The 24,403-nt window shown below is 47.4% G+C and overlaps 1 protein-coding gene across 1 annotated transcript in view; it reads right to left on the reverse strand.

The window, feature by feature from the left end:
• LOC138516394 (uncharacterized) overlaps positions 1-24,403 on the reverse strand; it is a 746,393-nt gene that overhangs the window by 681,282 nt on the left and 40,708 nt on the right. The window contains exon 2 of the mRNA XM_069631475.1: positions 13,852-14,029. Within this exon, the coding sequence (XP_069487576.1) occupies positions 13,852-14,029 (178 nt within the window). The remainder of the gene's footprint in view (positions 1-13,851; positions 14,030-24,403) is intronic.

The following is a 24,403-nucleotide window of genomic DNA, read 5'->3' on the forward strand; positions in this document are numbered from 1 at the left end:
CTCCATTTGAGAGGCCTTCAAAGTGTTTCTTACAGGCATGTGCATGTCTTTGGAATTTGGGGTATTAAAGTGCATTAGGCAGAGCATGTCTGCAGTTGAGAAGGAGTTGAAAGTTTTAGAGTTTAGGCTAGAAGTTGGTGATAATGTGGGTATGCTGACTTTGATTAAAGCTGGGCTAGACCGATTTAGGGCAGAGGCAGAGCGGGCAGTGAAATACCTGGCGCTTCTGATTTTGGCTAGGAAGTATGGGGAGGAAAAGAGACCTGGCAATTGCCTGGCCAAGCTGATAAAGCAGGAGGGTGAGGTTGCTGACATTGCTGCAGTACGTACTGAGACAGGGGTCATGGTTTCTGATGGTCGAATTGATATTGCAACGCTCACTGAACCTCTGTGAGGCATCATTACCGAAACCAGGCCAGGATGCAGTTGAGGTGCTAGACATGCTGTTTACGTTATAGGATATTTTTGTGGTTATAAGAGCCTCAACCTCGCCTAGAGCACCATGCTTTGAAGGCATTACAAGTATTATAGGGAGTTTGGCCCTAATGTGGCATGCTATATGCTGACTGTGTTGCAGGAGGCATTGCATGTGGGGTCGCACCCACTTTTCTCCGCGAGGCAATTGTTACATTTATTTTGAAACATGGGAAGGACCCTTTCGACTGTGCCTCATATGGCCCAATTTCACTGTTCAATCTTGGTGCTAAAATATTTGCAAAAATCCTGACTGATAAGCTACTTCCCTGCATGAGGACTGTTGTACACGAACATCTGGACCAATCAGGGTTAATTCCTGGTAGATCCACGTCATTGAACCTGCAATGCCTGTTTTCCATCCTTTCGCAAAAAGATCCCAAGGCGCAAGTAGTCGCAGCCTTATTGGACGCCAAAAAGGCATTTGATTTAGTTGCGTGGGAATATTGGTTTCCGGTCTGGAGGATAGTGGGCTTGCTGAAATATTTACCTGATGCGGTACAACTTTTATATGCAGAGGTTAGCACCCGCATCGGGCTCTTTTGGAGGCATACAGCGCCATTTTTCTTGGGGCTTGGAACTCAGCAGGGTTGCCCACTCTCACCTCTGCTCTGTGCTATTGCAGTAGAGCCTCTGGCGGAATGTCTTTGGAAATTCCATCGTGAGCGAGGACTTGTGATGGGTGGTGGGAGGGAGTTAGTCTACCTCTATGCAGATGACATCGTCTTGTACCTGAAGCACCAGAGTATTAACTTTCTCACACTAACAAAGGAATTGGAAGAGTTCGGGAGATTCTCGGGTCTTCCAATAAATGTGTCCAATTCAATCTTGATCCCTTTAACTGAAGTGACGCAGGAGAACCCCTGGATATAGGATCCTATAGATGAGAGCAGACATCTGTACAGTATAAGTGTTAGTAGGCAATATGAAACCTTGATGAGCGAGAACCATTTGGCCTACCTGCAAATGCTTAGGGACAAAGTTGATTGATGGTGTTCATTGCCCATCTCAACGATGGGTCGATAGCTATAGCCAAAATGGTTGTATTTGTTTTCAAAATATCCCAGTCTGACTGGAAATGGCGTTTTTCTCAGAACTGAAGTGCCTGGATGGGAAGGTTAGTGTGGCATCCTAAGAATTCTCTGGTTAAATGGGACACGCTCACTAGGCCATATGTGGATGGAGGGGCTCGGGGTTCCAGATATGAAGCTGTCATTTCTGGTGGTGCAGCTTCACTTTGTTAGTTACTGGGTTTCTAGTTCTGTTCCTATTCCCATGTGCATATTGTGCGGTGCTCTGTTCGCCCCTACTCTCTGCAGGTACGTTGGTGGCATTGAAAGTGAAAGATAGGTGTAGATTCGATTTGGTTGCCTGTACCAGACATGCATGGAGGAGGGTTCTTAAAGGGGTAGTTCACTCAAAATGTTGTTTAAAAAGATTTTCCATGATAAAAAATATATACTCAAATCATTTTTACTAAAAGTTTCAATGTAAACTTTTCTGCAAATGATGCTCAAAGTCAGGATTTACTATCACTAGGGGGCATCCTTTTTGTGAAATGAACAAGCCTTGTATGTTCATGTTAAACTCTGCTCTCGCGGCAGTAATCAAGTAAAAGCCTCCTACTGAGAACCTTTGCTTATTGCTGCCAGAGATCAGAGAATGCAGTCATGCTCCAGCTGGAGGCTCCACCGCCTGCCTGCCTTTCTTGTGCCTGTGCTCCCGGTGAGTGCTGCCCCCACCCCTTAATTTCTATTTATAAATCCTCTGGCTGCCGCAATCCTACATCAATGAACTTGGGTTCTCCGAGTTCATGAATATAGAATTGCGGCGTGCGGCAGTGTATTCATAATTGCCAGTACTTTCGTTTTAATTTTCCTGAGTTCCCCCAGAAACTTAAAACAAAAGTACCGGCAATTATGAATATTGTGCCGCAATCGGCGTGCGGTGTAGTATTCATAATTGCAGTGACTTTTGCTTTTAGCTTCCTGGGCTCCAGTCGGAGCCCAGGAAACTTAAAACGAAAATACCAGCAATTATAAGTACTATGCCACCCACCGCAAACGGCTGCAGCATAGTACTGATATGATATGATATGGCATTTATAACTTGCCTGTACACAAGTGTTTCAAGGCGTGAGGATGCAAGGGAGGGGAAACAGAGAGCAGGCAGAGACAACAATCCTACTAGGGCAGGTGCATTAATATCGCAAAATTCATAATTGTGGTGACTTCCACTTTCATTTTCCTGGCCAGGAAACGTAAAACAAAAGTACCAACAATTATAAGTACTACGCCGCCTGCCGCAAATGGCCAGCAGTGAAACAAAAGTACTGGCAATTATAATTGCAGTGACTTTTGCTTTAAGTTCCCTGAGCTTCTTCCGGGCCAGGGAAACCCAGAAAACTTTAAACAAAGGTCCTGGCAATTATAAATACTATGCCGGCAGGCTGTAGCCTGCCAGCATTCTGTGCTCTGCAGCAGCAATAAGCAAAAACTCCCAGTAGGGGGCTTTTGCTTGATTACTGCTGTGAGAGCAGAGTTTAACATGAACACAGGAGGCTGGTTCTTTACACAAAATGGATGCCTCCTAGTCAGAACTTTAAGCATCATTTGCAGAAAGGTTTACGTAGGAACGTTTTGTAAAAATAATGTTAATATATATTTTTTATCATGGGCAATCTTTTTAAACAATAACATTTTTGAGTGAACTACTCCTTTAAGTGACTGTAGGTGGAGCATCCTTACGCCCCGGCTCTTCAGATATGGAACATAGAGTCCATACACCCAACTTTTAATGGTGTGACAGCTAAGGAGTGGGAAGACATGGGCATTAGATAACTGTTTGATTTATATCCTGATGGAGTCTTTGTGATGCAAGATCAGTTTGGAGAGAAGGTGGGGTGGGAGTTCTATCAGAGATTCCAGTACATTAGAATGCAGGCAGCCTTTAAAGCATGGTCCCCATCCTTTCCGGCAGAAACGCCCAGTGTCCACCTATTGCAGAACCTTTTCAACTTGGCCAAGGCAAAGCACCAGGTTTCTTCTATGTATAGGGCAGTCTTGCAGGGCACCCCAAAGCCAGAATTAGGCTTTAAAGCAAAATGAGAAGCTGATGCTGACGTTACTTTTACCAAGAATTTGAGAGTGTATGCATAGTTGTGCTGTAAATACTGGATCTAAGCTCATACCATTTAAGATCTTCCATAGGGTTTACCTGGCCCCCTCGCGCCTTAGCTTGTTTGACCCTGCTAAGGATGATAGAAGCCCCAGCTGCTGAACTGGGTCGGAATACTTCATTCATATACTGTGGTCATGCCCCAAGCTTCCAGATTTTTGGCAGGAGGTGGTGACTACATATAGCCAGATGCTGGATACTGAGGTTCCTTCAGATGTTCTATAATGTATGTTTGGTTGGCTCCCAGGGCTATCAAAGTGCTACCAGAAATGGTTAAATGGTTAACTACCGGTATGATAATGGCACAGAAGTGTATTCTGTTAAAATCGTAAAACCCTGCCTCCTCAACTATAAGGCAGCGGCGGGCAGATATGACTTGGCTTTGTGACACCGATCATGAGTATGGTATGCTAGTTTCTGCGGTAGGTAAGCCATGAGAAATCTGGGGCCCTTTTACTATGTTTCTGGGATTTCGATCATGGGACGAGGCAGTGGTGCCCCAGGTCACCCAGGCCTTTGAAGATAGATCTAATGCTAAATAGAGTGGATGGTGGAGAGTCGAATAAGGGATACTGCTGTAACCATTGCTTCGTTTTACTGTGCACAATTGGAAGCTTCATTGGATAGTGTGGGATTTCAGATGCTTATTATCTGTGCTGATATTGCTCAATGGCGCACTGGAAAGCTTCACTGTACTGTTTCTTATGATGTCTATATGAGATGTGAACCCTAATAAACAACGTTTTAAAAATATTTTTAAAAAAGGCAGTAATTCCTTCAAAAATGCATTTCAGTTACTTCCACCTCAGAGGTGGAGGTAAATGAATGCAGGTGTGGAAAATAAGCCACTGATGCATCCAATTGCATCCCAAACAGTATGTAAGGCCTTTCACTAAACCCACTTGGAAGCAACATGCAGCCCCTAATGGGCATGGATTGTGGGCTCCACAACTTGGTGTTATATATTGAGCTGGAGAGGCATGGATTGCGGCAGTTGCCAAGGAGACTGCCTCAGCAAAGGCAGAGAAGACATACCACGAGGAGCCCACCCATACCTCAGGTCAGACCCTCATCTTGGACAATGACAGATGATCAGATAACAACACTCTACCAGCTGAATAGGCACACCATAGCTGACCTGCTTGGGCTCATACAACTACAACTCCAGAGTGAACCCAAATCAAGACAGCAATCCCACCCCTGCGGAAGCTGGTGGCAGTTCTGTACTTTCTACCGATTGGCACATTGCAGCACACTGTTGGGATGTGTGACGATTCATGGGATCACATCACTTCTCCGCAGGCAATAGCCCTTCCCTGTGAGGCTAGGGAAGTGAGCCCGCGACACAGCATTCCCCCTTAGGGTGTCAGGAAGCGGGACCTCACAGGGAGAGACTCCCCTCATGGGGACAAGGACTCCCATTCCATGACGGAACTCCCTAACTCACTTACTCTTGAGACCACAAAGTCTGCTGAGAGATGATCTCCCTCGTCTCAGTAGTTGTGTCAAGAGTACCGAATGGGAATAAGACATCGGGAGTAATCTCCCTCATCTCAGTAGTTGTGTCAAGAATACTGAACAGAAACAGAAAGAAAGCCTCAGGAGTAATCTCCCTCAACCCAGCAGTTTTGTCAAGAGTGTTGAACATAAAGAAGGCATCAGGAGTCATTTTCCTCATCTCAGTAGTTGTGCCAACAGTATTGAATGGAAAGAAAGCCTTGGGAGTAATCTCCCTCGTCTCCAGAGATGTGATAAAAGTACTAAGTGTGAATATTATATCACAAGTGATCTTCCTCATCTCAGTTATTGTGTCAAAGAGGCTAAAAGAGAACAGCATATCAGGAGTAGTCTCCGTCAACACTCTATTCTCAAGAGGAAAACTAAAGCAAAAGAGTGCCACAAGAGCAGGCTCCTTTGTCAGAGGGTTAGAAAGAAACACAGACACTTTGGGAACAATTCCCCTTGTACTCATGGACAAGAGGAAGGTAGAGTAAGGCAAGGTATAACTGTGTTTTGGAAACAGAAGGTGTGTATAACCTTTAAGCAAGCCCTGACAGAAGCCTGGGAAAAATTGCCACGGTTGATTAAAAAAACTGTTGCAGGAAGTTATCCAAAGATAACCAACGGTTGGACCAGGAGAAGGGAGTCATTCTCCTGGTTATCCAGATAATAGTTGAATCAGAAACAAAGGCAAAAGTTTACCAAACTGAAGCATGGAGGCTGACCAACTTGACCAGGAGAAGATAACAGTTGGTGAACTGTTGAACTAGGAGAAGGGAGTCATTCTCCTGGTATTGGTTACAAGTGCAGAAGTTGAACTGTTATGAAAAACTAATAGAAACACACCCGGTGGGCTGATCCCCTTGAACCAGGAGAAGGGAGTAATTTCCCTGGAAGTATTTATGTTGATGTATTTTGTTAGCGGTAGGGCTAGAGTAGGCTGGTTTGGACAGAGGACAGACACTTTGAGTTTGACAACCACCCTGATGATGAACACTCTACTTATTCTCTAATTAGGTAGGGAAAGCCCTTTAAAGATAGGGAGAGACAGACCTTTCTTCATTATTATTTAAATAAATATTCTAGTGAAAATGCCACCCCTCTGTACGACTCCTTATTACTGCAGGCCACAGATGCTACATGGCATGTCGCAGCCAACCATTTCTATAGTATTGGCACACATGCTTGATGCACTAATGCGGCATGCACCTAATCACATTGCCATGCTCACAACCCCACAGCAGGAGCATGCCGCCAAGGCAAGTTTCTATGCCACAGCACACATTCCCAACATGATTGCAGCACTGAACTGCACACATGTGGCATTGGTACCACCCCAGACACAGAAGCAAATGTATCGCAACAGAAAACAGTACCACTCCATGAACGTACAAATAACATGCAATGCTGATCTGACAGTGAGCCACTGATGCACACGTTTCCCAGGTTCAACCCATGATGCCATGGTCCTGAGGTACAGCACCCTGCCAGCGTTCATGGACTCCCAAAGGGACCATAATACGTGGATAGTGGGTAAATAGCAACAGTGAAAATACCATGCACAATGTGGGGCAAAGAATGTGAAGGTATGAGGGGCAGGGTGCTCACAGGAGTAGTGCCATACACATATGGCACATATACAAACAAGTGCAAGAACATATGAGCAACAATGCAAGCCGACATGGGTCACGAAGCTCTACACCCCAGAGTGCACTGCCCTTTGTCCACATCACACCCTCTCATAGGAACAGTAACATGAGTGGCACTGATAGTACGGTACAGAGAATGCATTGATGTACACCTATCGATCTCTGACAATAACCACAACACAGCTACAAATAAAAAGGCATACACTTGACAAGACTGCCCAACTATGCCCAGCGGAATGGCAAATCCAAAGTAGCAGTAGGCCATTAATATGTATACAGTAAGTACTTGGAAATGGAGGCAACCAAAGAGGCAAAGTCTTTCACCATGCATCTGGATCAACAGCACTCCTCCGCCATCAGCCACTGTAGGATCTACACACCCCTAATGGCATACATAGAGAGGTTCCCTGTATTCCTGATGATATACCTGATGCAATTGTTAGACATGCTGCAATGTTCAATGAGGCCTGTGTATACAAAAACTTCCATTAGTAATCATGACATTTACCTATTGCAGGTGACACGGGCTATGCACTGCTGCCATGGCTAATGCATCCATCAGAAGGACTGCAACTCTGCAGGAGATGGCATACAATGAGGCACATGCACGGACCAGGGTGTGCATTGAGCACACATATTGACTGCTCAAGGGAAGATTCAATGCCTCCACCGCACAGGTGAGGCACTCGCATAGAGTCCTGAGAAGGTGGGGAAGATGGACATGGTCTGTGCAATGCTGCACAACATGTCCCTATGCCTCCTGAGGAAGACATTGGCCACCCAGAATCTGACTCTGATAATGCAGGTAATCAGAGGCTACCTCGAGGTGGACGTGAGGATGCAAGGGAAGGGCGCATCATCCGTCATGAACTGATACAGAGTTTGTTTTAATTGCACCTGTACATACTATCAAGACAAATAATCATATTTCATGCACTCAATGACTACTGTACTCATTTGTTGGAGTGATCTCCTTTATTGTAAGTGAACAGCCCCCTGCCCAGATGCCACCCACATACCCGACAGTCAGTTGTCCCCCCGACATCCACACCCCCAACTGTCCCTTGCCCACCCACCACCCACATCCCCAACTGTTACTTGCCCACCCACATCCCCAAATGCCCCTGGTCCACCCACGACCCACATCCCCAAAATAATGCTGTTGGCATGGTCCCTCCTATTAATTTGGCTCTTGCCATCTCCATGTGTTTCAGCTGGCGAGGGTGTATGTCTGAATGTGGTGCTGGGCAGGAATCCCTCAGTAGGTATGGCCGAGATGGAGCTGCCCATGTCAACCCCACAAATGTGCTAGAGTGTCAGAGTCATTGCCCTCTGCAAAGTCTCATTGCCAGAGGACATTGACTCTGCCAACTCCTGCACACTGATGCTGTAGCATTTGCAACCCTCCTGCTCTGTCTCTATACAGCGGCAGCCACACTTCTTGAGGCCCCCTGATTTGCCTCCCACATGGCCTGAGCGTGCCCCAAGTGCTCCTGTGTGATGGCCTCTATACACTCCTGCCTCTGCTCAATTTGGCTCAGTCTCTGCCACAGCATGTCCAATGTTGTTGTTGGACTTGGTGATGATGGTTCCTGGGGCATGATACACTTGGCCCTCCATCTGCAGTGTCATCAACATCAGGAGTGGAATCACTCTCCGGATCATGATGCCACTGCAGAGGCTGTCCAGTGTATGGGGGGGAAGATGTGGTGAGAGGGGTGAAGGGAGAGGGAGGGAAGAGGTGGAGAGTCATGCTGATGGGGCAGACCCCTTGTGATGGCAGAAATGTGGGGCATGTTTGCCTCAGTGTCCACTGCCATCCTTGTCACAGATCTGAGAATTGGCACACTTGTGGTCTGAGCCACAGAAACTGATGCAGCTGTGCCAGTGGTCACCACTGTGGTTGTCATGGAGGCACATATGGCTGTGGTTGTGGTGATGGTGGTGGCCAGAGCATCACAGCTGCTAAAGGTGGGGATGGCACTGCTGTCACCAGTGCTGGCAGGTCCAGCTGCTGTTGCTGTCAAGGCATTAGGCACTATGGTGGCTAAAGCAGACGTTTTGCCTTTTGTCCCTATGACAGACCTCTGGCCTGCATCCCTGGAGGTGTGGCGGGAGGGTGGTGCTGGGTCTGAAGTAGTGGTGCCAGAGGTGCCTGCTGTGCTGCTGCCTTCCAGGTCCTCCTAGCTACCATGGCTACCTGTTATGAGATAAGTAACGTGCCATCAGCGTGCACAAGGGGGTGTTTGTGCATTGCATTAAAGAGCTGTCCTTAACTCAACCAACCAATACAGTTCTTGTGGGGAAGGCTGTTGGTGTTTGTTTCACATGTGGCACCAGGTACCATGCAACTGGTCAATGCCTATTGAGGGGCTCAATGCAGTAGGTGGTGTAGCCCTGAAGGGACTGGGTAGTGGCCACGGGGTATCACATCGGTGAGGCTGGTTGTAGCGTTTAATTGAGTAGGCCTTCACCGATGTGTGCGGCATCCCTACAGCTCTTCATGTGTGTGGATGGGTGGCATAGGTCACACATAGGTATTTCTGGCCCATTGTATTGCATGTGTGCTTATGCCTCTGTGTGTGAGGGTGCTGCTATATGCTCATGCACTGGAGAGTTGTTGGTCCATTCAGGGTACATGTGGCAATTTATATGTTACAAGTACAGTACTTTTTACACTGTCCTCTCACTGCACGTCCAAGTGTTTTTGGGCGTGAGCTGGCAGGTGGGCAGTTTACCGTTGTGTGTTGGATTTTGGAAAATACCGCCGCTGCCACAATCAGGTAATTGGGGTGGGGGCGGGATGATGGGGGAAGATGGTGAGCGGGGAAAGCAGCCATCAGGCAACTTGGAACGCGGGCTTACATCAAGTGTTCCTAGCCACCTGATTGGCTGCATCCCCTATGCCAGGTGCTAATGCAATATAACACATGGGTACTTTTTATTAAGCACAATACGCAAGTGAGTTCAAAACCATTTTAGATGGATGCACGTGAGAGAAAAAAGAGAAAGAAATGTGTTTACTACATATTTTATATTTTGCCCTGTTAGCACAATTAGTAAAGCAGACTGGTTTCATGCTGTGAAACCTTGTTAGAAGGATACATTTTGATAATACTACCTCTTGTCTGCCTGTCTGCAAGGAGAAGCTTCAAAGTCAATTATGTTACACCGCTTAGACAGCTTAAAGTTTTATGTACCCACTAACCATGTATACAACCTTAGTTACCTAGCTTAGGGTGGAACACAAAGTACTAATTAAAAGAACTACTTTCACTTTTATGCAGTCATAGAAATGTCCATGCACTTTGCATTGAACATTATGAGATCAACAAATGTATACAAAACGGATGGATTGTGAGGGAGGAGGGCATGTCCTCTTTTCTCACAGGGGCCCTGTTCATTTGAGTTGTGTCTACTGCAGCGCTGTGAAGTGAAAATACTCTGAATGTGACCTGACCTAAAACAATATATTTCTCTGTTTTACGTGACACTGCCCAATGGTAAACGTCAGCATTCCTGTGCAAGATCTCTCAAAGTGTTAAACATAGGGGCGAACAGCATTTTGACACCATTTAAACTAGGAATAGATATTGAAGATTGTTTCTGTCTCATATTGTAAGCATTATCAATGTGGCGCAGCGTGACCTTATACATTATCTTTTGCTTAGCGCAACCCAGAAGTGACATTAGCACCCGGGGTGGGGGGAGCAGCCAATCAGGTTCCTAGGATTGCGGGCTGAAACCGTTAATCTCAGCCAACGAGTTCCATGGAACCTGCAGGCTGCTTCCTCTGCCTGCAATGCCATCTTTCCCGCGCCCACCCTTAACTTTTTATTCCCTCATCCCCGCCCACATACCTGTTTTCTTTGGCGGCAACGACCCCTCTGCCGCTGTCCTTCTGCCGCCATGGAAATGGAAGAGGGGCTTCATCCCCACCTTCCATATGAGTTAGACTGATCAAAACTACTATCCGCATGCTGAAGTAACTGATCAAACGAACCATGTATGCTACATACTTTTAGAGATCTCTTAAGTGATTTAGATGACATAGTTCATTTCACACACGTCTGAATGCCCGATCACAATGTTTTCTTTTCTTACCCTTGGTGTATGTAATGTTTAAAAGACTGGCTTGCATGCTAAACCTCTTGTTGTACATGGAGAGCTTGTGCGGCCAGATGACCAGATTAGCAGCGGACCAGAGAGATGATGGGCCAGATGAGCAGTGGACCAGAGAGGTGATGGGCCAGATGACCAGATGAGCAGCAGACCAGAGCAGTGACGAGCCAGATGACCAGATGAGCAGCAGAATAGAGAGGTGACGGGCCAGATGACCAGATGAGCAGCGGACTAGAGAGGTGACGGGCCAGATGACCAGATGACCAGCAGACCAGAGCACTGATGGGAATGGGGAAGGGCCCTGGTGAATGGGGAATTACCGCCCCCGCCAACCTTGGAATGGGGCGGTAATAGCTCCATTCGCCAAGGTGGAGTCCGTAAAGGTTTGGAGGACGCCGTGGCGCTATTAGCGCCATGGTTACCTCCAAACTCCTAATGAGGCCCTATGTCTATGTCCTTTCTGTATGTTTATAATTTAGTGTGGCGATTCTGACTTTTGTGACTTATCTGCAGCATTTTAGGTGTGTGCTTGTTTTTTAAGCTTATTCATATGGGAGGTAACTTGTTTTGAAGGGGCATTCAGCTTGTTTTTTTCTTCCAACCTGGCAACACTGGTTAGATGTTGTATGGGGGAGATGGGTGAAATAAAGAGAAAGTCCTCCCTACAACCGAGTGTCACATCCTTTATTTAAACTGGTGTTTAACAACTGGCAACAAGGCTATTTCCACCGCGCACCCGGCTCCAGCTGACGATCCCGCCAGCAGTGATCCCACTGCGTCACAGCTGGGACCCTGCTCTGAGCTCTCTGCTGGTTGAAGCAGCAGGCATTGTGGCATCACATCCGAAGTGTAATCACTGATTACAGAGCAACAGTGACAATCTACAAGCTTTTAGAATGCTATCACAGGCTGCTTCGTATTCAGACATGGTAATTAAGTTTTCAGATTGTAATACAGATTTCAATGTTTTTTGCTGCAATATTTACCCATGGAACTTGCGGGGTTGGGAGCAGGGGACACCCCTGCAACCCCTGCTCCCTTTTACCCCATAAATTATCCCCACCAATAATATCGCCTAGGGCGATATTATTGGTGGGGATAATATTACCCAATACTGTTACACCAAAGTCAAATTTCCGACTGCACCTCCTCAGAGGTACTCTGCCTTTCCTCTCCTTCCCCCAGAAGCTCATGGTATCTCAAGCTCTGGTTCTCTCTAGCTTGGACTATATCAACAGCCTCTATCTAAATCTACCTACCTCTACTCTCCGCCCTCTGCAACTAATCCAGAACAGGACTGTGAGACTTGTCCTTGGCCTCAAGCCCTGGGATCGTATCTCTCCAGCTCTGAAATCTCTCCACTGGCTCCCAGTGGATGCAAGGATTACATTCACAACCCTCTGCATTGTCCACAAGGCTTTCTGGGCCTGGGTCCAAAATACCTTCAGCTATCCCTCCGCAAGTACCTCCCCTCTCGAGCTCTTCGCTCCTCTACCTCCAACTCACCCAGGGTCAGTCGTTTTTCTAAGAAACAAGCTGGGGGTAGATCTCTGTCTTCGGTTGGGGCCTCCCTCTGGAACAGCCTCCCTGCCACTCTAAAACCTGAGGAGAACCATTCCCTGGTTCCGGAAGCACCTCAAGACCTTCCTCTTTTCTTCTGCCTTCACTCCCCCTCTCCCCTGCTGATCTGTTCTCTCTTGGCACCATTCACCTGGCCACCCTCTGTCTTTTGGGCCCAGGTACCTGCTCATCCTGCCACCCTCCCGCACTGCCTCCGGGCCACCCCTTGCACTGGGGTCTGTATCTGTACCGACCTCTGGGGCCCGGTTTCACTAACCGCCATATCATTTGTTATGTCGGTGACAGGAATAGTTCTTATGGGCTACCCAGTAATGGGGATATCAGTAGTAGTGGATATGTTTGAGCTCTCATCAATGGCGTCCTGATTAATAACAGGGAAATCTATTTGATTAGCTTGGATGGAGGGGTTTGATAGGGGTAGTAGGTGAGGCAGAGCCTAAATCCTCCACTACACAACCAGCTTTGCAACCTTGTAGCATAGTATACGACTTGTTAATGCCGTTAAGGGTATTCCTTAGTCTATTCATTATAGTAACTATCTGTGTATGCATCGATTGATGCTTATCTAACATACCTCTGACAGCGTCAATTGTTGCAAGTACCTCGGCTAAACCCATTTCTTTGAGAAGACAGGAACCACTACCAGAGCATCCCTGCGTGGACTAGCGCAGACTACTTTTCACGCCGGGTTCAGGGAGAAGTACACGTCACAGAACTACAAGCCTTTGTCGGTAATGTAGTTCTCAGAGGCTTGTAATGCATGCAGAGTTCAAGGGTACTCTGGTTCAAATCGCACTTACAACGCAACACGAAACAAGATATTATACCGAAATGTTGACAGGGAAATATGCCTGTCTACCTACAGCATCTACCAGCCGCAAGAATGAATGGCAGAGCCTTGAGATCGAATAATCAGCACCTGCTACTTGTTCCAAAACGTAGAAGTGTAAAGGTCTCCAACTCAGCTTTCTTCGCTATTGGTCTTAAAGTCTGGAACTCCCTCCCCCTAGAGTTGAGAAGGATTGAATCTCTGGAGATGTTTAAAAAAAACGGATTGCCTGTTTTTTCTTTTATCTAGCTGCATTGGCTTTTAATTGATTTTACCTGGCTTTTGTTAATTGTGGTGTTATGTCTTGTAGCGCCCTTAAGCCCAAGGGTTCATTGCCGCGCTATGAAAATACTATAAAGTAAAGTAATATTAGCGTCTATGGCATGTTGTGACTATGTAGGCGTTAACTGTGATTGCAATATAGAAATAATTATAGAACCAACAAACACCAATACAGGCAAGCGGCACCAGTGCAAACGGGAATGAAAGAGATGTACCTTTAACTGCTAATGAACTCACCTGTGTACCTCTCACAGAGAATGCGCGTGGTCTGCTGAAGCAGCCCACCGTGCGCTCCCGGAAAAGTCTGATGTTGATGGTTTTCGCCCTGCCTGTATTCGGGTCCGCAGTGAGGCTCCTCGGGGCCCGCTCGATCTTTAGACGTTGATTTCCTGGGGGAAGCATTTTTACAGAGCACCTGCACAGCGAGAGAATGACAAGCTCAGTACATGGGCAGCAGTGATGTACTGTGTACAGGAGCGGCTGTGAGAAACTCTACAATTACCCACTGTCCCTCTTCCTCCCTTTTTCTCACCACAGTACCTACAAAGTGAGCTGGATATGCGATAATGGTTAGTTATTTATATAGCGCTTTTGCCAAAGCACTGTACATAGAATATATTTACTTACAATTATGACCCAACCGAGGTTGGCACTCATTTATCGACCTCGGAAGAATGAAAGGCTCAGTTGATGTTGCCGGGTTCCAAACCTGTGATCTGCAAATCACACACAGATCACAGCAGCAAGCACTCAACCGGCTGAGCTGGCTTACCCATTAGATAGGAAGCCATGTCATTATTATTATGGTATTTATTGAGCCTGGGCCTAGCTTTGAGAAGCAATAGAGCACTTTCCAATAATAAGGGCAAGAACATGGTGAGGGGAGCAGAGAAACAAGGGAGTGAGGAGCTAATAACAGGAGAGGGGGAAGGTGGGAAATTTGGCAGCAAGGGGCCTACAGTTGACTAGGAGAGGAAGCGGTGGCTGGGGAGGGTGCATACACCTAGGGATTAGGCAAGAACCATTCCTTGAAGAGGAGGGCCTTGAGCTCCTTCCTGAACTGTAGAAGTGAGGGTGCAAGTCTGAAGTTGACGGGAGGAGGTTTCATAGTATGTTATATTATTATATACTTGTTGCTTTAAATATGTTTCGCACCTTTCATGGTCAACATAGCCCACTCCAGGGGAGGTATAAAGGGGTTTGGCTTCCCAAAACTCTCCTGTTTGTCGCCTATCTGTCGACAGGTCCATCTGTTGTGTTTTAGAAGGAAACGAAGACCAGGCTTAAGATTCCTAGCTGCCTTTGGTTATTGCCCTCATCCACAGGGCAAAGGTTGGTTGATTTGAGGCATGCTGAAAGCTGGACATTTCGTCTGCCTGGACCTCTGATAGGCTTGGGCTCAGGCTGAGTGCAAGAGAACATGGATCAGAATTGGTGTCAGCAAATACTCCTGTTCAGAGGTCCTGCAAAGGTAGCAGATACATATGGCATGCTCAGTTTTGCCATCCTGCACATTACCATTTATGAGTACATGCTAGAGAATAGTAAAGTTGAAATATCTTATTTTTACGTGCTACAGGTTTTATGCTGTTGAGTTAAGGTTTATTGTATATCATGTTTTCTAGACCCCAGGGTCAGAATTACATCAACATCAGCTTCTACTGAGTCTCCAAAATGTGAGCTTATGTCTCACTTAGGAGAAAGACAGGATCAGAAAATGAATTTGGTACAATTAAAATACATTTACAATGCATTATGGAATGCCTTAACTAACAAATAAAAAAACACAAAACAATATATTTAAAAAAGAAACTACAGAGGGTACAGGAGGCCACGTTTGAAAATAGCTGAGCCAAAAGTTACCCTTCGCTGGCAGACCCTTACGCCACTCAGCAAAAACAAAATAACAAACTAAACCATAAAACAGCACTATCTTACTCTAGGACAGTGGTCTTCAAACTTTCTTGGCCTGGGCCCCCTGAGCAAAATGTGGGCAGATCGAACCCCCTAAAAATGCCAAATGGACCGTAAGTCCAAATGGTTATGAAATATTGCGTGCCGTCACCGCACCCTACTCCCAGTATAGTGTCTGGGCTCCCCCATCTGCTCCCATCACAGTCTCTGGGAAGTGATGACCCCACTGTGATGACCCTGTGATGACCCCACTAATGTCCCTGGGCTCTCCCCACCCTGCTCCCACCACTATGCCATGGCTCCCCCCCATCCTGCTCCCACTACAGTCCCTGGGCTCCCCCATCCCATTCCCAACACAGTCCCAGAGGCGGCTGGTGCATTTTTTAAGTGAAGGGGCATAAATGTATCTCCCAGATATGCTACAGCAACTGAGCATAGCGAGGGAGCCCAAGCCAATCAAGGGGGGAGTGTGGGTTTCCCCCCAGGATTTTTTGTTTTACATAATTGGTTAAAATGTTTCATTTTAGAGCATACTTTAAAAAAAAACATTGGGTAACAGTTTGCAATTGGCGCTGGGGGACGTAGGAGGCAGGCATGGTATTTTTTATTGGACATCTATGATAGATCTCTAGTAAAAACAATACCATCCCTGTCCCCTGGTGTCAGGAATCTGAGGAAAGCTTCAGGTTGGCGCTTCTTGCTTTGCAAGAGGCGATAAACTACATTTCCCATGATGCGTTGTGAAAGGTGTAGTTCTCCTATCGCGCGCTACAACAGCTGCTCATTAGCAGCAACTGTTAAAACTCGCCGCCGCCCGTGCCTCGGTGCAGGTAATTAATGATTTTCAGCACGGGTGGCGGCAGCTTAGGAGCAGGCACGCAGAAATTCTCAGACGCCGAAGGACTCTTGGAGCATCCCCGGGCCGCGAGAGTGACGAACAGCTGAATAACCACGGGCCGCGTCGGTGAAGCGGGCTCCCATAAGCTTCGGGAATCGCTCTTCAGGTTCCGGATGTCCTTGTGAGGCATCCGGACCATTAGTTAAGTGTTTTTGACTCCAGTGTTCATATTCTGGAGTTGCTATATGCTTACTTGTTTATTAATTGACTACTTCAACGCTGTAGTGGGTGTGTGAGGTAACATGCCCTAAGATACATGCCATGCATTAGACACGCCATGTGGAGAAAACATGCTATAACGCTCTGATCGGATAAAACTGGGCACTGTGAAAGATATAGAGACTATGTAAAGAACACGCATGGGTCCACACAGTACAAGGGCATGTTCGTGTGTGTCTTTTTTCCTCAATCATTGTTTGTGGCTTCATTGTGCCCGACAGGCCATGTGTCTTGTGTCTACATAAAAAGGGACACTCTTTTGTTTGTGCCATTTAGCTTGTAAGCCAATCTATGTGTTTTCAAGAAATGACTGTCCAAGTCCTACGTTATGTTCAAGCCCTATGTTACGTTCAAAGTCCATGTTCTAGGTTATCCGCTTATGTTCTGTGAGGTGCAAAGTGGAGTTTAAAGAGCTCTTATGATTCGTATGTAACAAGGTCATTACAGGTATAGGAGGTCAGGTTAGATGTTCAGGAAATAGAGGTACAGGTTCAGGAATTTCGCTATATTGTATGTATTTGCTTGTGTATGTTCCCTTCCTTTCCTTTGTCACTCCATCCCCTTTTCCCTAACTCCATCTTCCCCCCATTGGCTGCCACGTGGCTTCCTGTGATATCAGTCTTCAGGCGCCCGTGCCAACCACGGTGGGAGGGGTCAATCTATTTGGCTTCTGCGGTTCGGAAGAGGGAATTGAGACCTCTATTCCCTTATAAGTTTGACACCTGGGCCTCACAGCGCCTAACAAACTCACACAATCAACGTGATTATGTGTTTATGCGAAGTGCTGGAGAGCTCAGGGGGAAGGCATGGTATTTTTTACTGGACATCTGTAGAGGATCAGCCACATGCCTCTGCAGAAAGTCCAGCCCCCTACTACCGATATGCTAGGAGCCTGAAATCGTGGCATCTTTGACACCAGCAGTATTGACCATTCTGCAGCGAATATTCATGAAAATATACCCATTGAGAAAGCCGTATCAAATGTATTCCCGAAGAGAAGACAATGTAATGGAGGAGCTACCCGAAGGGATATGAAAATGAGAGAAGGAGAAGCTGGTGACATCACAAGAGACAAGCGTGATGCCCTGAAGACTGGTTGAGGAAGAAAATGTATGCATCACACAGAAACCGAGGACTAAAATAAGAGTCTAGTAACTTTAAAGTACAAAAGAAAATTGCATGTGTCAAGAGCACTGCAGAAAATGAAAGCCGTTCAATAAATGTGCAGATGCAGCAATGCAAGTAGATTAAGTGATCACAGAAGCTGGGTACACGTAGTGAATAGACTGCAGGCAAAGCCGCCATTGTATAGACTGTATAGAAGCTGGACATCGTGTCACACATTTATTAAGCTTAAACCCATGGAGAGAAGAGCTGAAAGCTGTGTCGGAGCAAATAATTAGTCACAATCGTGGAAGAATTGGAAGAATTGAGAAGAGCTATCTGGCCTGGTGTCAGGGCTGAAGCAGCCAAGACTGGTTATCTATTCCGGAAGGTAGTGAACTTGAGATGCTGAATCATCCCCTGTTAAGGTGCCAAGAAAGAACACCAGCGCTAAGTTTATTTATTTAAGACAATGAAATGCTGCAAAATGGGCCAAATGGTGGTCTCCTGTCACGTGAAGGATGGAAACAAAGTTAGGCATGCAGTCCCAGAACTAGGATAATGGATGCTCACACTCCCTTATATTCCCAGAGACGACAATACACTGCAAGGTCAAGTTCAAAGGCAATCTTCATGGCAGAAGGCATGGGTGATGAGAGACATTGGGCTAATTGGGTGGGGAGGTAAAGTCAAGTCCACCTCCTGGCACTTGGGGTATGAGCTTACATGCTGTTAGTGAACGGAATGTTCCAGACTGGCACGAGCATGCCAACCAATTGTAGAGGGCCATATAATGAAGGGCCTTATAGTTTGAGAGCCAATAATATACTGGGCCTCATTACGACCCTGGCGGAATGGGTTTAACGGTGCCGGTAAAGGTGCCGGCACCATTAAACCCATTCCGCCCTATTACGAGGTTCCTTCGCGGGACCCGCTCTGGAGGTCTGGTCAGACCAGACCTCCTTTGCGGGTCCTGCGAGGGGACCAGCATGCTAACAACGGGCCCGTCATTAACGGGCCCGTTGTTAGCATCATCCCCATTCCCATTGAGTCCTATGGGGCTCAAATGGGAATGGGGATTCATTTTTACCAGGTCCATGGAATGGGCAATTACCGGGTCCGCCAAGATCGGCATGACCCGGTAATTGCCCATTCCATGGACCCGGTAAAATGTCATTACCGACAACAGCTGTGCCCTTAATAAGGGCACGGCTACCGCCAGGGTCCTAATGAGGCCCACTGTGTACTTAACAATGATGAAGAATGACTTGCACTAGAGGTGGGCATAAGCAGTCCACATGACAGTAGATGTCCAATCACAACCCAACCCCTTATAGAAAGCATACTTTCTCCTGAACCTATCACAACCCCCGTAGGTTTTTCTTATTTACCACGTAGTATGACATCACGTATTAAGAATTATTTGCATATTAGAGTGATTTTTTATGAAACGCTTCGAAACGCTTGTTCGACGTCCGTTGATGTCCATTGTAACCCACTGTTTTAGACAATTGATATTAAAACAGAAAATACTTTGCCATCTTCCTGATTCAATTATTTGGTGTCAGAGTTAATCTGCATCCTATCCATTGCATGTGTGCTTGCAAAATGGCTCCAACGCTCACATCTATCATAGATTTCCAGTAAAAATATAGCATCCCTGTCCCCTGTCGCTCGCAGCACCTAACACACGCACACAATTAAAGTGATTATGTGTGTATGCAAGGCACTGGGGGGGCAAAGGGGAAAAGCATGGTATTTTTTACTGGACATCTATGATAGATGGCCAGTAATAAAATACCATCCCTGTCCCCTGGGCTCCACGGCGCCGCAGAAGGAGAGCTGATTTTGGCAGGTGGGTAGAGGGATTGTGCAACCAAGATCTTTTAAAAATGCCTTTGTTGTACAACCGTCCCCAGGTGCCCCCACTCGCCAAAGTCTCACACACACACACACACACAAACATTCACACAGCGAGCACTCTATCATTCACACAAGCACCCATCACCATACACTCACTCATTACACAAGCATACACGCATCCATCCACATAAATAAATAAAAAATAAATTAACATAAACTTATCCTCTGTCCAAGTCCTGAAGTTTCCGCCCCAGTGGTCCAGCTCCAGCATCATCAGGAATCTGGAAACAAGAGCTTCCTGGTTCCTGCACATGAGTGCAGGGGCCCAAGTGTGGCTGCTGAAACCTCCTGCTCCAGCCTGCTTTGGCTGTATGTGCGAGGAGGCGCAGGAGCTCCCTCTCGCACATACAGAAATGCAGTTCCCCAGCCAGCATTTACAATGAGCTATGCAAGGCTGGTGGATCAAAGCACCCCCAGCCGTGCATGGCTCATTTAGAATGTGTGGCTGGGGAACTGAACTGTGAAAGGGAAGCATTGTTTCCCTTTGACTGTGTAACCAGGAGCACTCCCTCATCTGGAAAAAGCAGCTGATGGAGTGCTCAGTGTTTCACTGGGCTGGCTCCTTGGCTCCTCCATAATGGGTGAGGGGGGGGCACTGGGTCAATGCACCCTTGCCCATTATGGACAAGCCACACCTGCCCAGGGCTCCCCCTGCCCCCGCATTTTCATTCCTGCCTTAAAATTGCAGGGCCTGCAGTAGCGGTAAACACACCCCCTTGTACAGACTTTTCATCAAAATTAATTTCATATGTGATGTAATCAGTGAAGTCATCAATGACATTTGTGATGTCATCTTTAATGTCCTGGGTATTAGTCTTAGCAGTGCACAGTGGTGGTGCGTGTTATGGTTGCTTAGCTTACCATAACTGGCGAATTTCTGAGGTTTTTCGGTTTTACTTGCAACCATAATGTCCCTTCAACAATGTTTTTTCATTGAATTTCATAGGTTTTTAGTGGTGCAACTTAACGTTTTTTCAGTGATATATATATCAAGGCAAGGCAAGTGCCTCCTTCATCACAAACGGCTCTGAAACTCTGGTAACATGTTGGGAACTTTTCCCTCCACAATGAAGAATAATAATGGCGGCATGTTTGCACGTCACCAAAGTCTCACAAAGACAAACCAAAATCAGTCACTTCATTGCACGTACTCCATACCACTACAAATCCACATGATAGAATCCAAAATGAGCAGCCACTGCAGTGTTTTCAATTCATTTTCAATCAATGGTTTCAGAACTCCCCCAAAACTCATACGCTGTGGCTTGTGAACCACACAGCCATTACCGCACCTTCTGCATTTTTGTCGACAAACACACCATGTACCACAGTCTGTGTGTACAAACCACACCCAGAAACCTTATTGAGGAATGCTGTAGCCTCCACAGGGCCATTTCTATGGCGCCATCTGCAAAAGGGCCAGATGTGATACGTGCAACCATGCAACTAGCGCGGTGTCCGTGGACTTATCCTGCTGTGCGCGCGGGAGTGGGGGAATACATTTCAACCAGGGTAGGGGATTTCGTTTGTAGTGGTGGCTCTGAAAAGTGCCTTTTTAAAAAGTTTTTTTAGATGCTTCTGGAGAAACACCTTTATTTTCGGTTTTTGTATGGGGTTCTATTTTCTTCCCCTACTCACTTTCTTACAGTAAACTTTTGAACGCCTCCTTTATATTGGCAAACAACAGAGCATCACCAATCCTGGACAAAGAAATGCCATTTTCCTGGAAACACACCGCATTTCAAGAATGAATGCTGTCATGGTTGCAGAAGAACATCCCACGAGCGGACAAAAAAAAATCACACATGCTTCTATTGATGAGACCCCTCGCAGCCACTGGCTGGGCACAGCATACATTAGGATAGTCCCATACTCTTCTTGGTGTTATGGCAGAGAAAACCACCTGGGCAGTGGGAACCCGTGAACAAGTCATCTAACCCAAATGCATGCCGCCATAATGCACAACGACACTGTGCACTGTAGCAAAACTGGCCACTTGTCTGCAAAGTTCAAGAATAATGCCTAAACTGCGGACATCGACAGCGCACCACAATGCGTCCACTCCTTCCAAACTGAAATCGCCATCAACATGCCTTTTCTGGGCATACTTGTGCAGATCTACCACAAAAGCATCACCCAAAATCAATACAATGTGTGTCTCCAAGTGAGCCCTACTCACTGTGCACAGTATTGAAAAATAGTATTACCGCCCCTTCCTGTGAACCACACCCTCAGAACCTGATTGGATAATCCCCACAGTCCCATTTCCATTGGCCTGCATGGAGAGAAGCGCAGACTGTGGCACTTGCGCTTCCCCAAATACCACGAGGGCCACGTTCCAATAAACCAGGACCAATCCTTCTTCCCTTTCCACTATCTTTTGTCCAGCACTACCTCATTGGGTACTGTTAAATAGACACACACACATCCACCAATCACATCGAAGATGTCAGCATGTAATACTGTCTGTTCTGTACAACACTTCATATGTACCGTTACACAATCAGAGTGCAAGTGCTGTGTGATTTGAAAGCACATCCAGTACAAAGTTCTGTACAACTATCTAAGATTTCTGCAATCACATTCATCCACATGGCCACCCATCACCGTAAAGTACAGGTAGAAATATTTTCTGTACGGGGGGCGCTGTTGAGCGACCAGCAAGATGGCCACCTAGCTCGTAAGCTTCAGGACCCACAAGCTACAATCTGCAATAAACGGCGCAATCCGGCCACCTGTGCCCTCCAAAACAAAGCCTGACTGCCCCCTCTACACAGGGCACAATCTGTAAAAAAAACGCTGCTGCTGGGCCCGCCTCCTTGTGAACCGGAGGGCGATGTGGCCTCGGCGGCCCTCAGGGTCGCGCTGGCGAGACGGCGTAGCAGCACGCTGAGGTGCCCCACCGACCTGCAGCCGGACCCGGAGCTGCCGTGGGGAAGGAGGGATATCGCCGCTGGTCTGTGCCTCCGCTGGGGACGGCCGCTGCCTTTCCACCGCGGCGCCCTCCTAAGGGCGGGCGGCGACGGTAGGTGCATCGTAGGGGGAGAGGCTTCGGGGCTGCCATCACGCTGTGGCCTCGCCTGGAACCCCTGTACTCCCCAGCTTATCGGCGGTGGGGGCCGCGGCTTTCCCTTCACCTCCCTCGGCCCTGGCATTCCCTGCCACCTTGCCGGGCACGAGGGGGAGCTTGTGCCGCTCCGCTTTGTTCGGAGCTCGTAGGCACTCGCCGCGGCCGGCCCCTGCCTGGGGGGCCTGGCACAGAGGACCAAGCAAACGCGGGCAGCTCCCGGCTTCCCCCGCGTGCAGGCTGCCTGTTTTTCCTGGTGTCCGGGCTCCGCTGGACGGGAGCAAATAAAACCCATTACGTGGCGACCTCTCAGGAAGTGGATTCAACAATAGAATACCTTCGCATATGGAGGCCCCGCACATCCATGTGCTGCTATTCTGCTCTGGTAGAACTGTGACAGAGCGGGCGCTGTTAGGTCAGCATTAACGCCAATATATCAGCGCAAGCAGCTCAAAACACACTACCTTCTCATTTGTCTGGCCCCCCCATGTCCACTCCATCAACGGCATGATGCTCTGTGGGCCCAATCACTACACACAGCGCTAATGACTATCTAGGAGTTCTCCAGGCCCCTCAATTACTGTCTTCTGCACCTGTGGCTATTGCGAATCACTTGCTTAGCCCACCAGGATATGACCGTTCTGCCCAGATGTGGCCTGCAGCTCCCCTGACGCCATTGCCCATCCACGACCTGCCCACCCCCAACTAGTCAGGGCAAACACTTGCATCACTGGGCGCATTTCTCTACACGCCACAACCACTTGCTAACTGTCACCTTCACCCTGAGCCTCTTAACATATGAACCCCACCAAATCCGACAGATTGGTAGCTACCCCCTACTACAAGCATGCCCAATAGGATGCGGGAAACCAGCAAAGTAGGCGCTATGGACACGTTTGCCAAGGCAATGCCCAGGGCGGACCAAGCATCCTCCGCCACACCACAAGATGATACGGATGCCTTGCCGGAACCCCCCCAGCCTGACTTAACTGCAATGATGGAGTCCATGGGCAAAAACTTTGCAGCCTTCCATGAAAAATTGGATGACATTATTGCGAACGTTGCCTCCTTAAGAGCCAAACTCGATCAGCATGGGGCCAGGATCACTGAGACGGAGCAAAGAATGGGAAATAACGAGGACAATGTCCACGCCCTGCAAAACACGGTCACGGAGCTCGTCCGCGACATGAAACAGGTCAAGGCCAAGTGCGATGACCTCGAATAGAGGTCGCGAAGAAATAACATTTGCATTGTAGGGGTGCCCGAATCGGCGTTAAAAGGGCGGATGGAACTGGCGGTCGAACAACTCCTCAAAGACCTCCTGGATAGTCCTGTGATGTCACCATTCTTTACGGTCGAAAGAGCACACGATCGCTGGCACCCCGGCCTAAGCCTGGAGATTTCCCCAGGCCAATAATCGCTAAATTGCTAAGATACAAGGACAGAGACCTCATACTACGTCTGGCCAGAGAGAAAGGGGAGCTAAGGCTAGATTCACAAATTATTAGGATCTTCCCCGACTTCTCAGTGGGGGATCAGATGGAGCGACGCCAGTTTGGCGGTGTAAAAAAAATGTTCAGAGACAGGAAAATTTAATACGCGATGCTCTTCCCTGCCCGCCTCAAATTCACCCACCGAAACACACTGTACTTTTTCACTGTTCC

This window comes from Ambystoma mexicanum, chromosome 6q (genome assembly GCF_040938575.1).
Source record: "Ambystoma mexicanum isolate Mex_15411 chromosome 6q, UKY_AmexF1_1, whole genome shotgun sequence".
NCBI lineage: Eukaryota > Metazoa > Chordata > Amphibia > Caudata > Ambystomatidae > Ambystoma > Ambystoma mexicanum.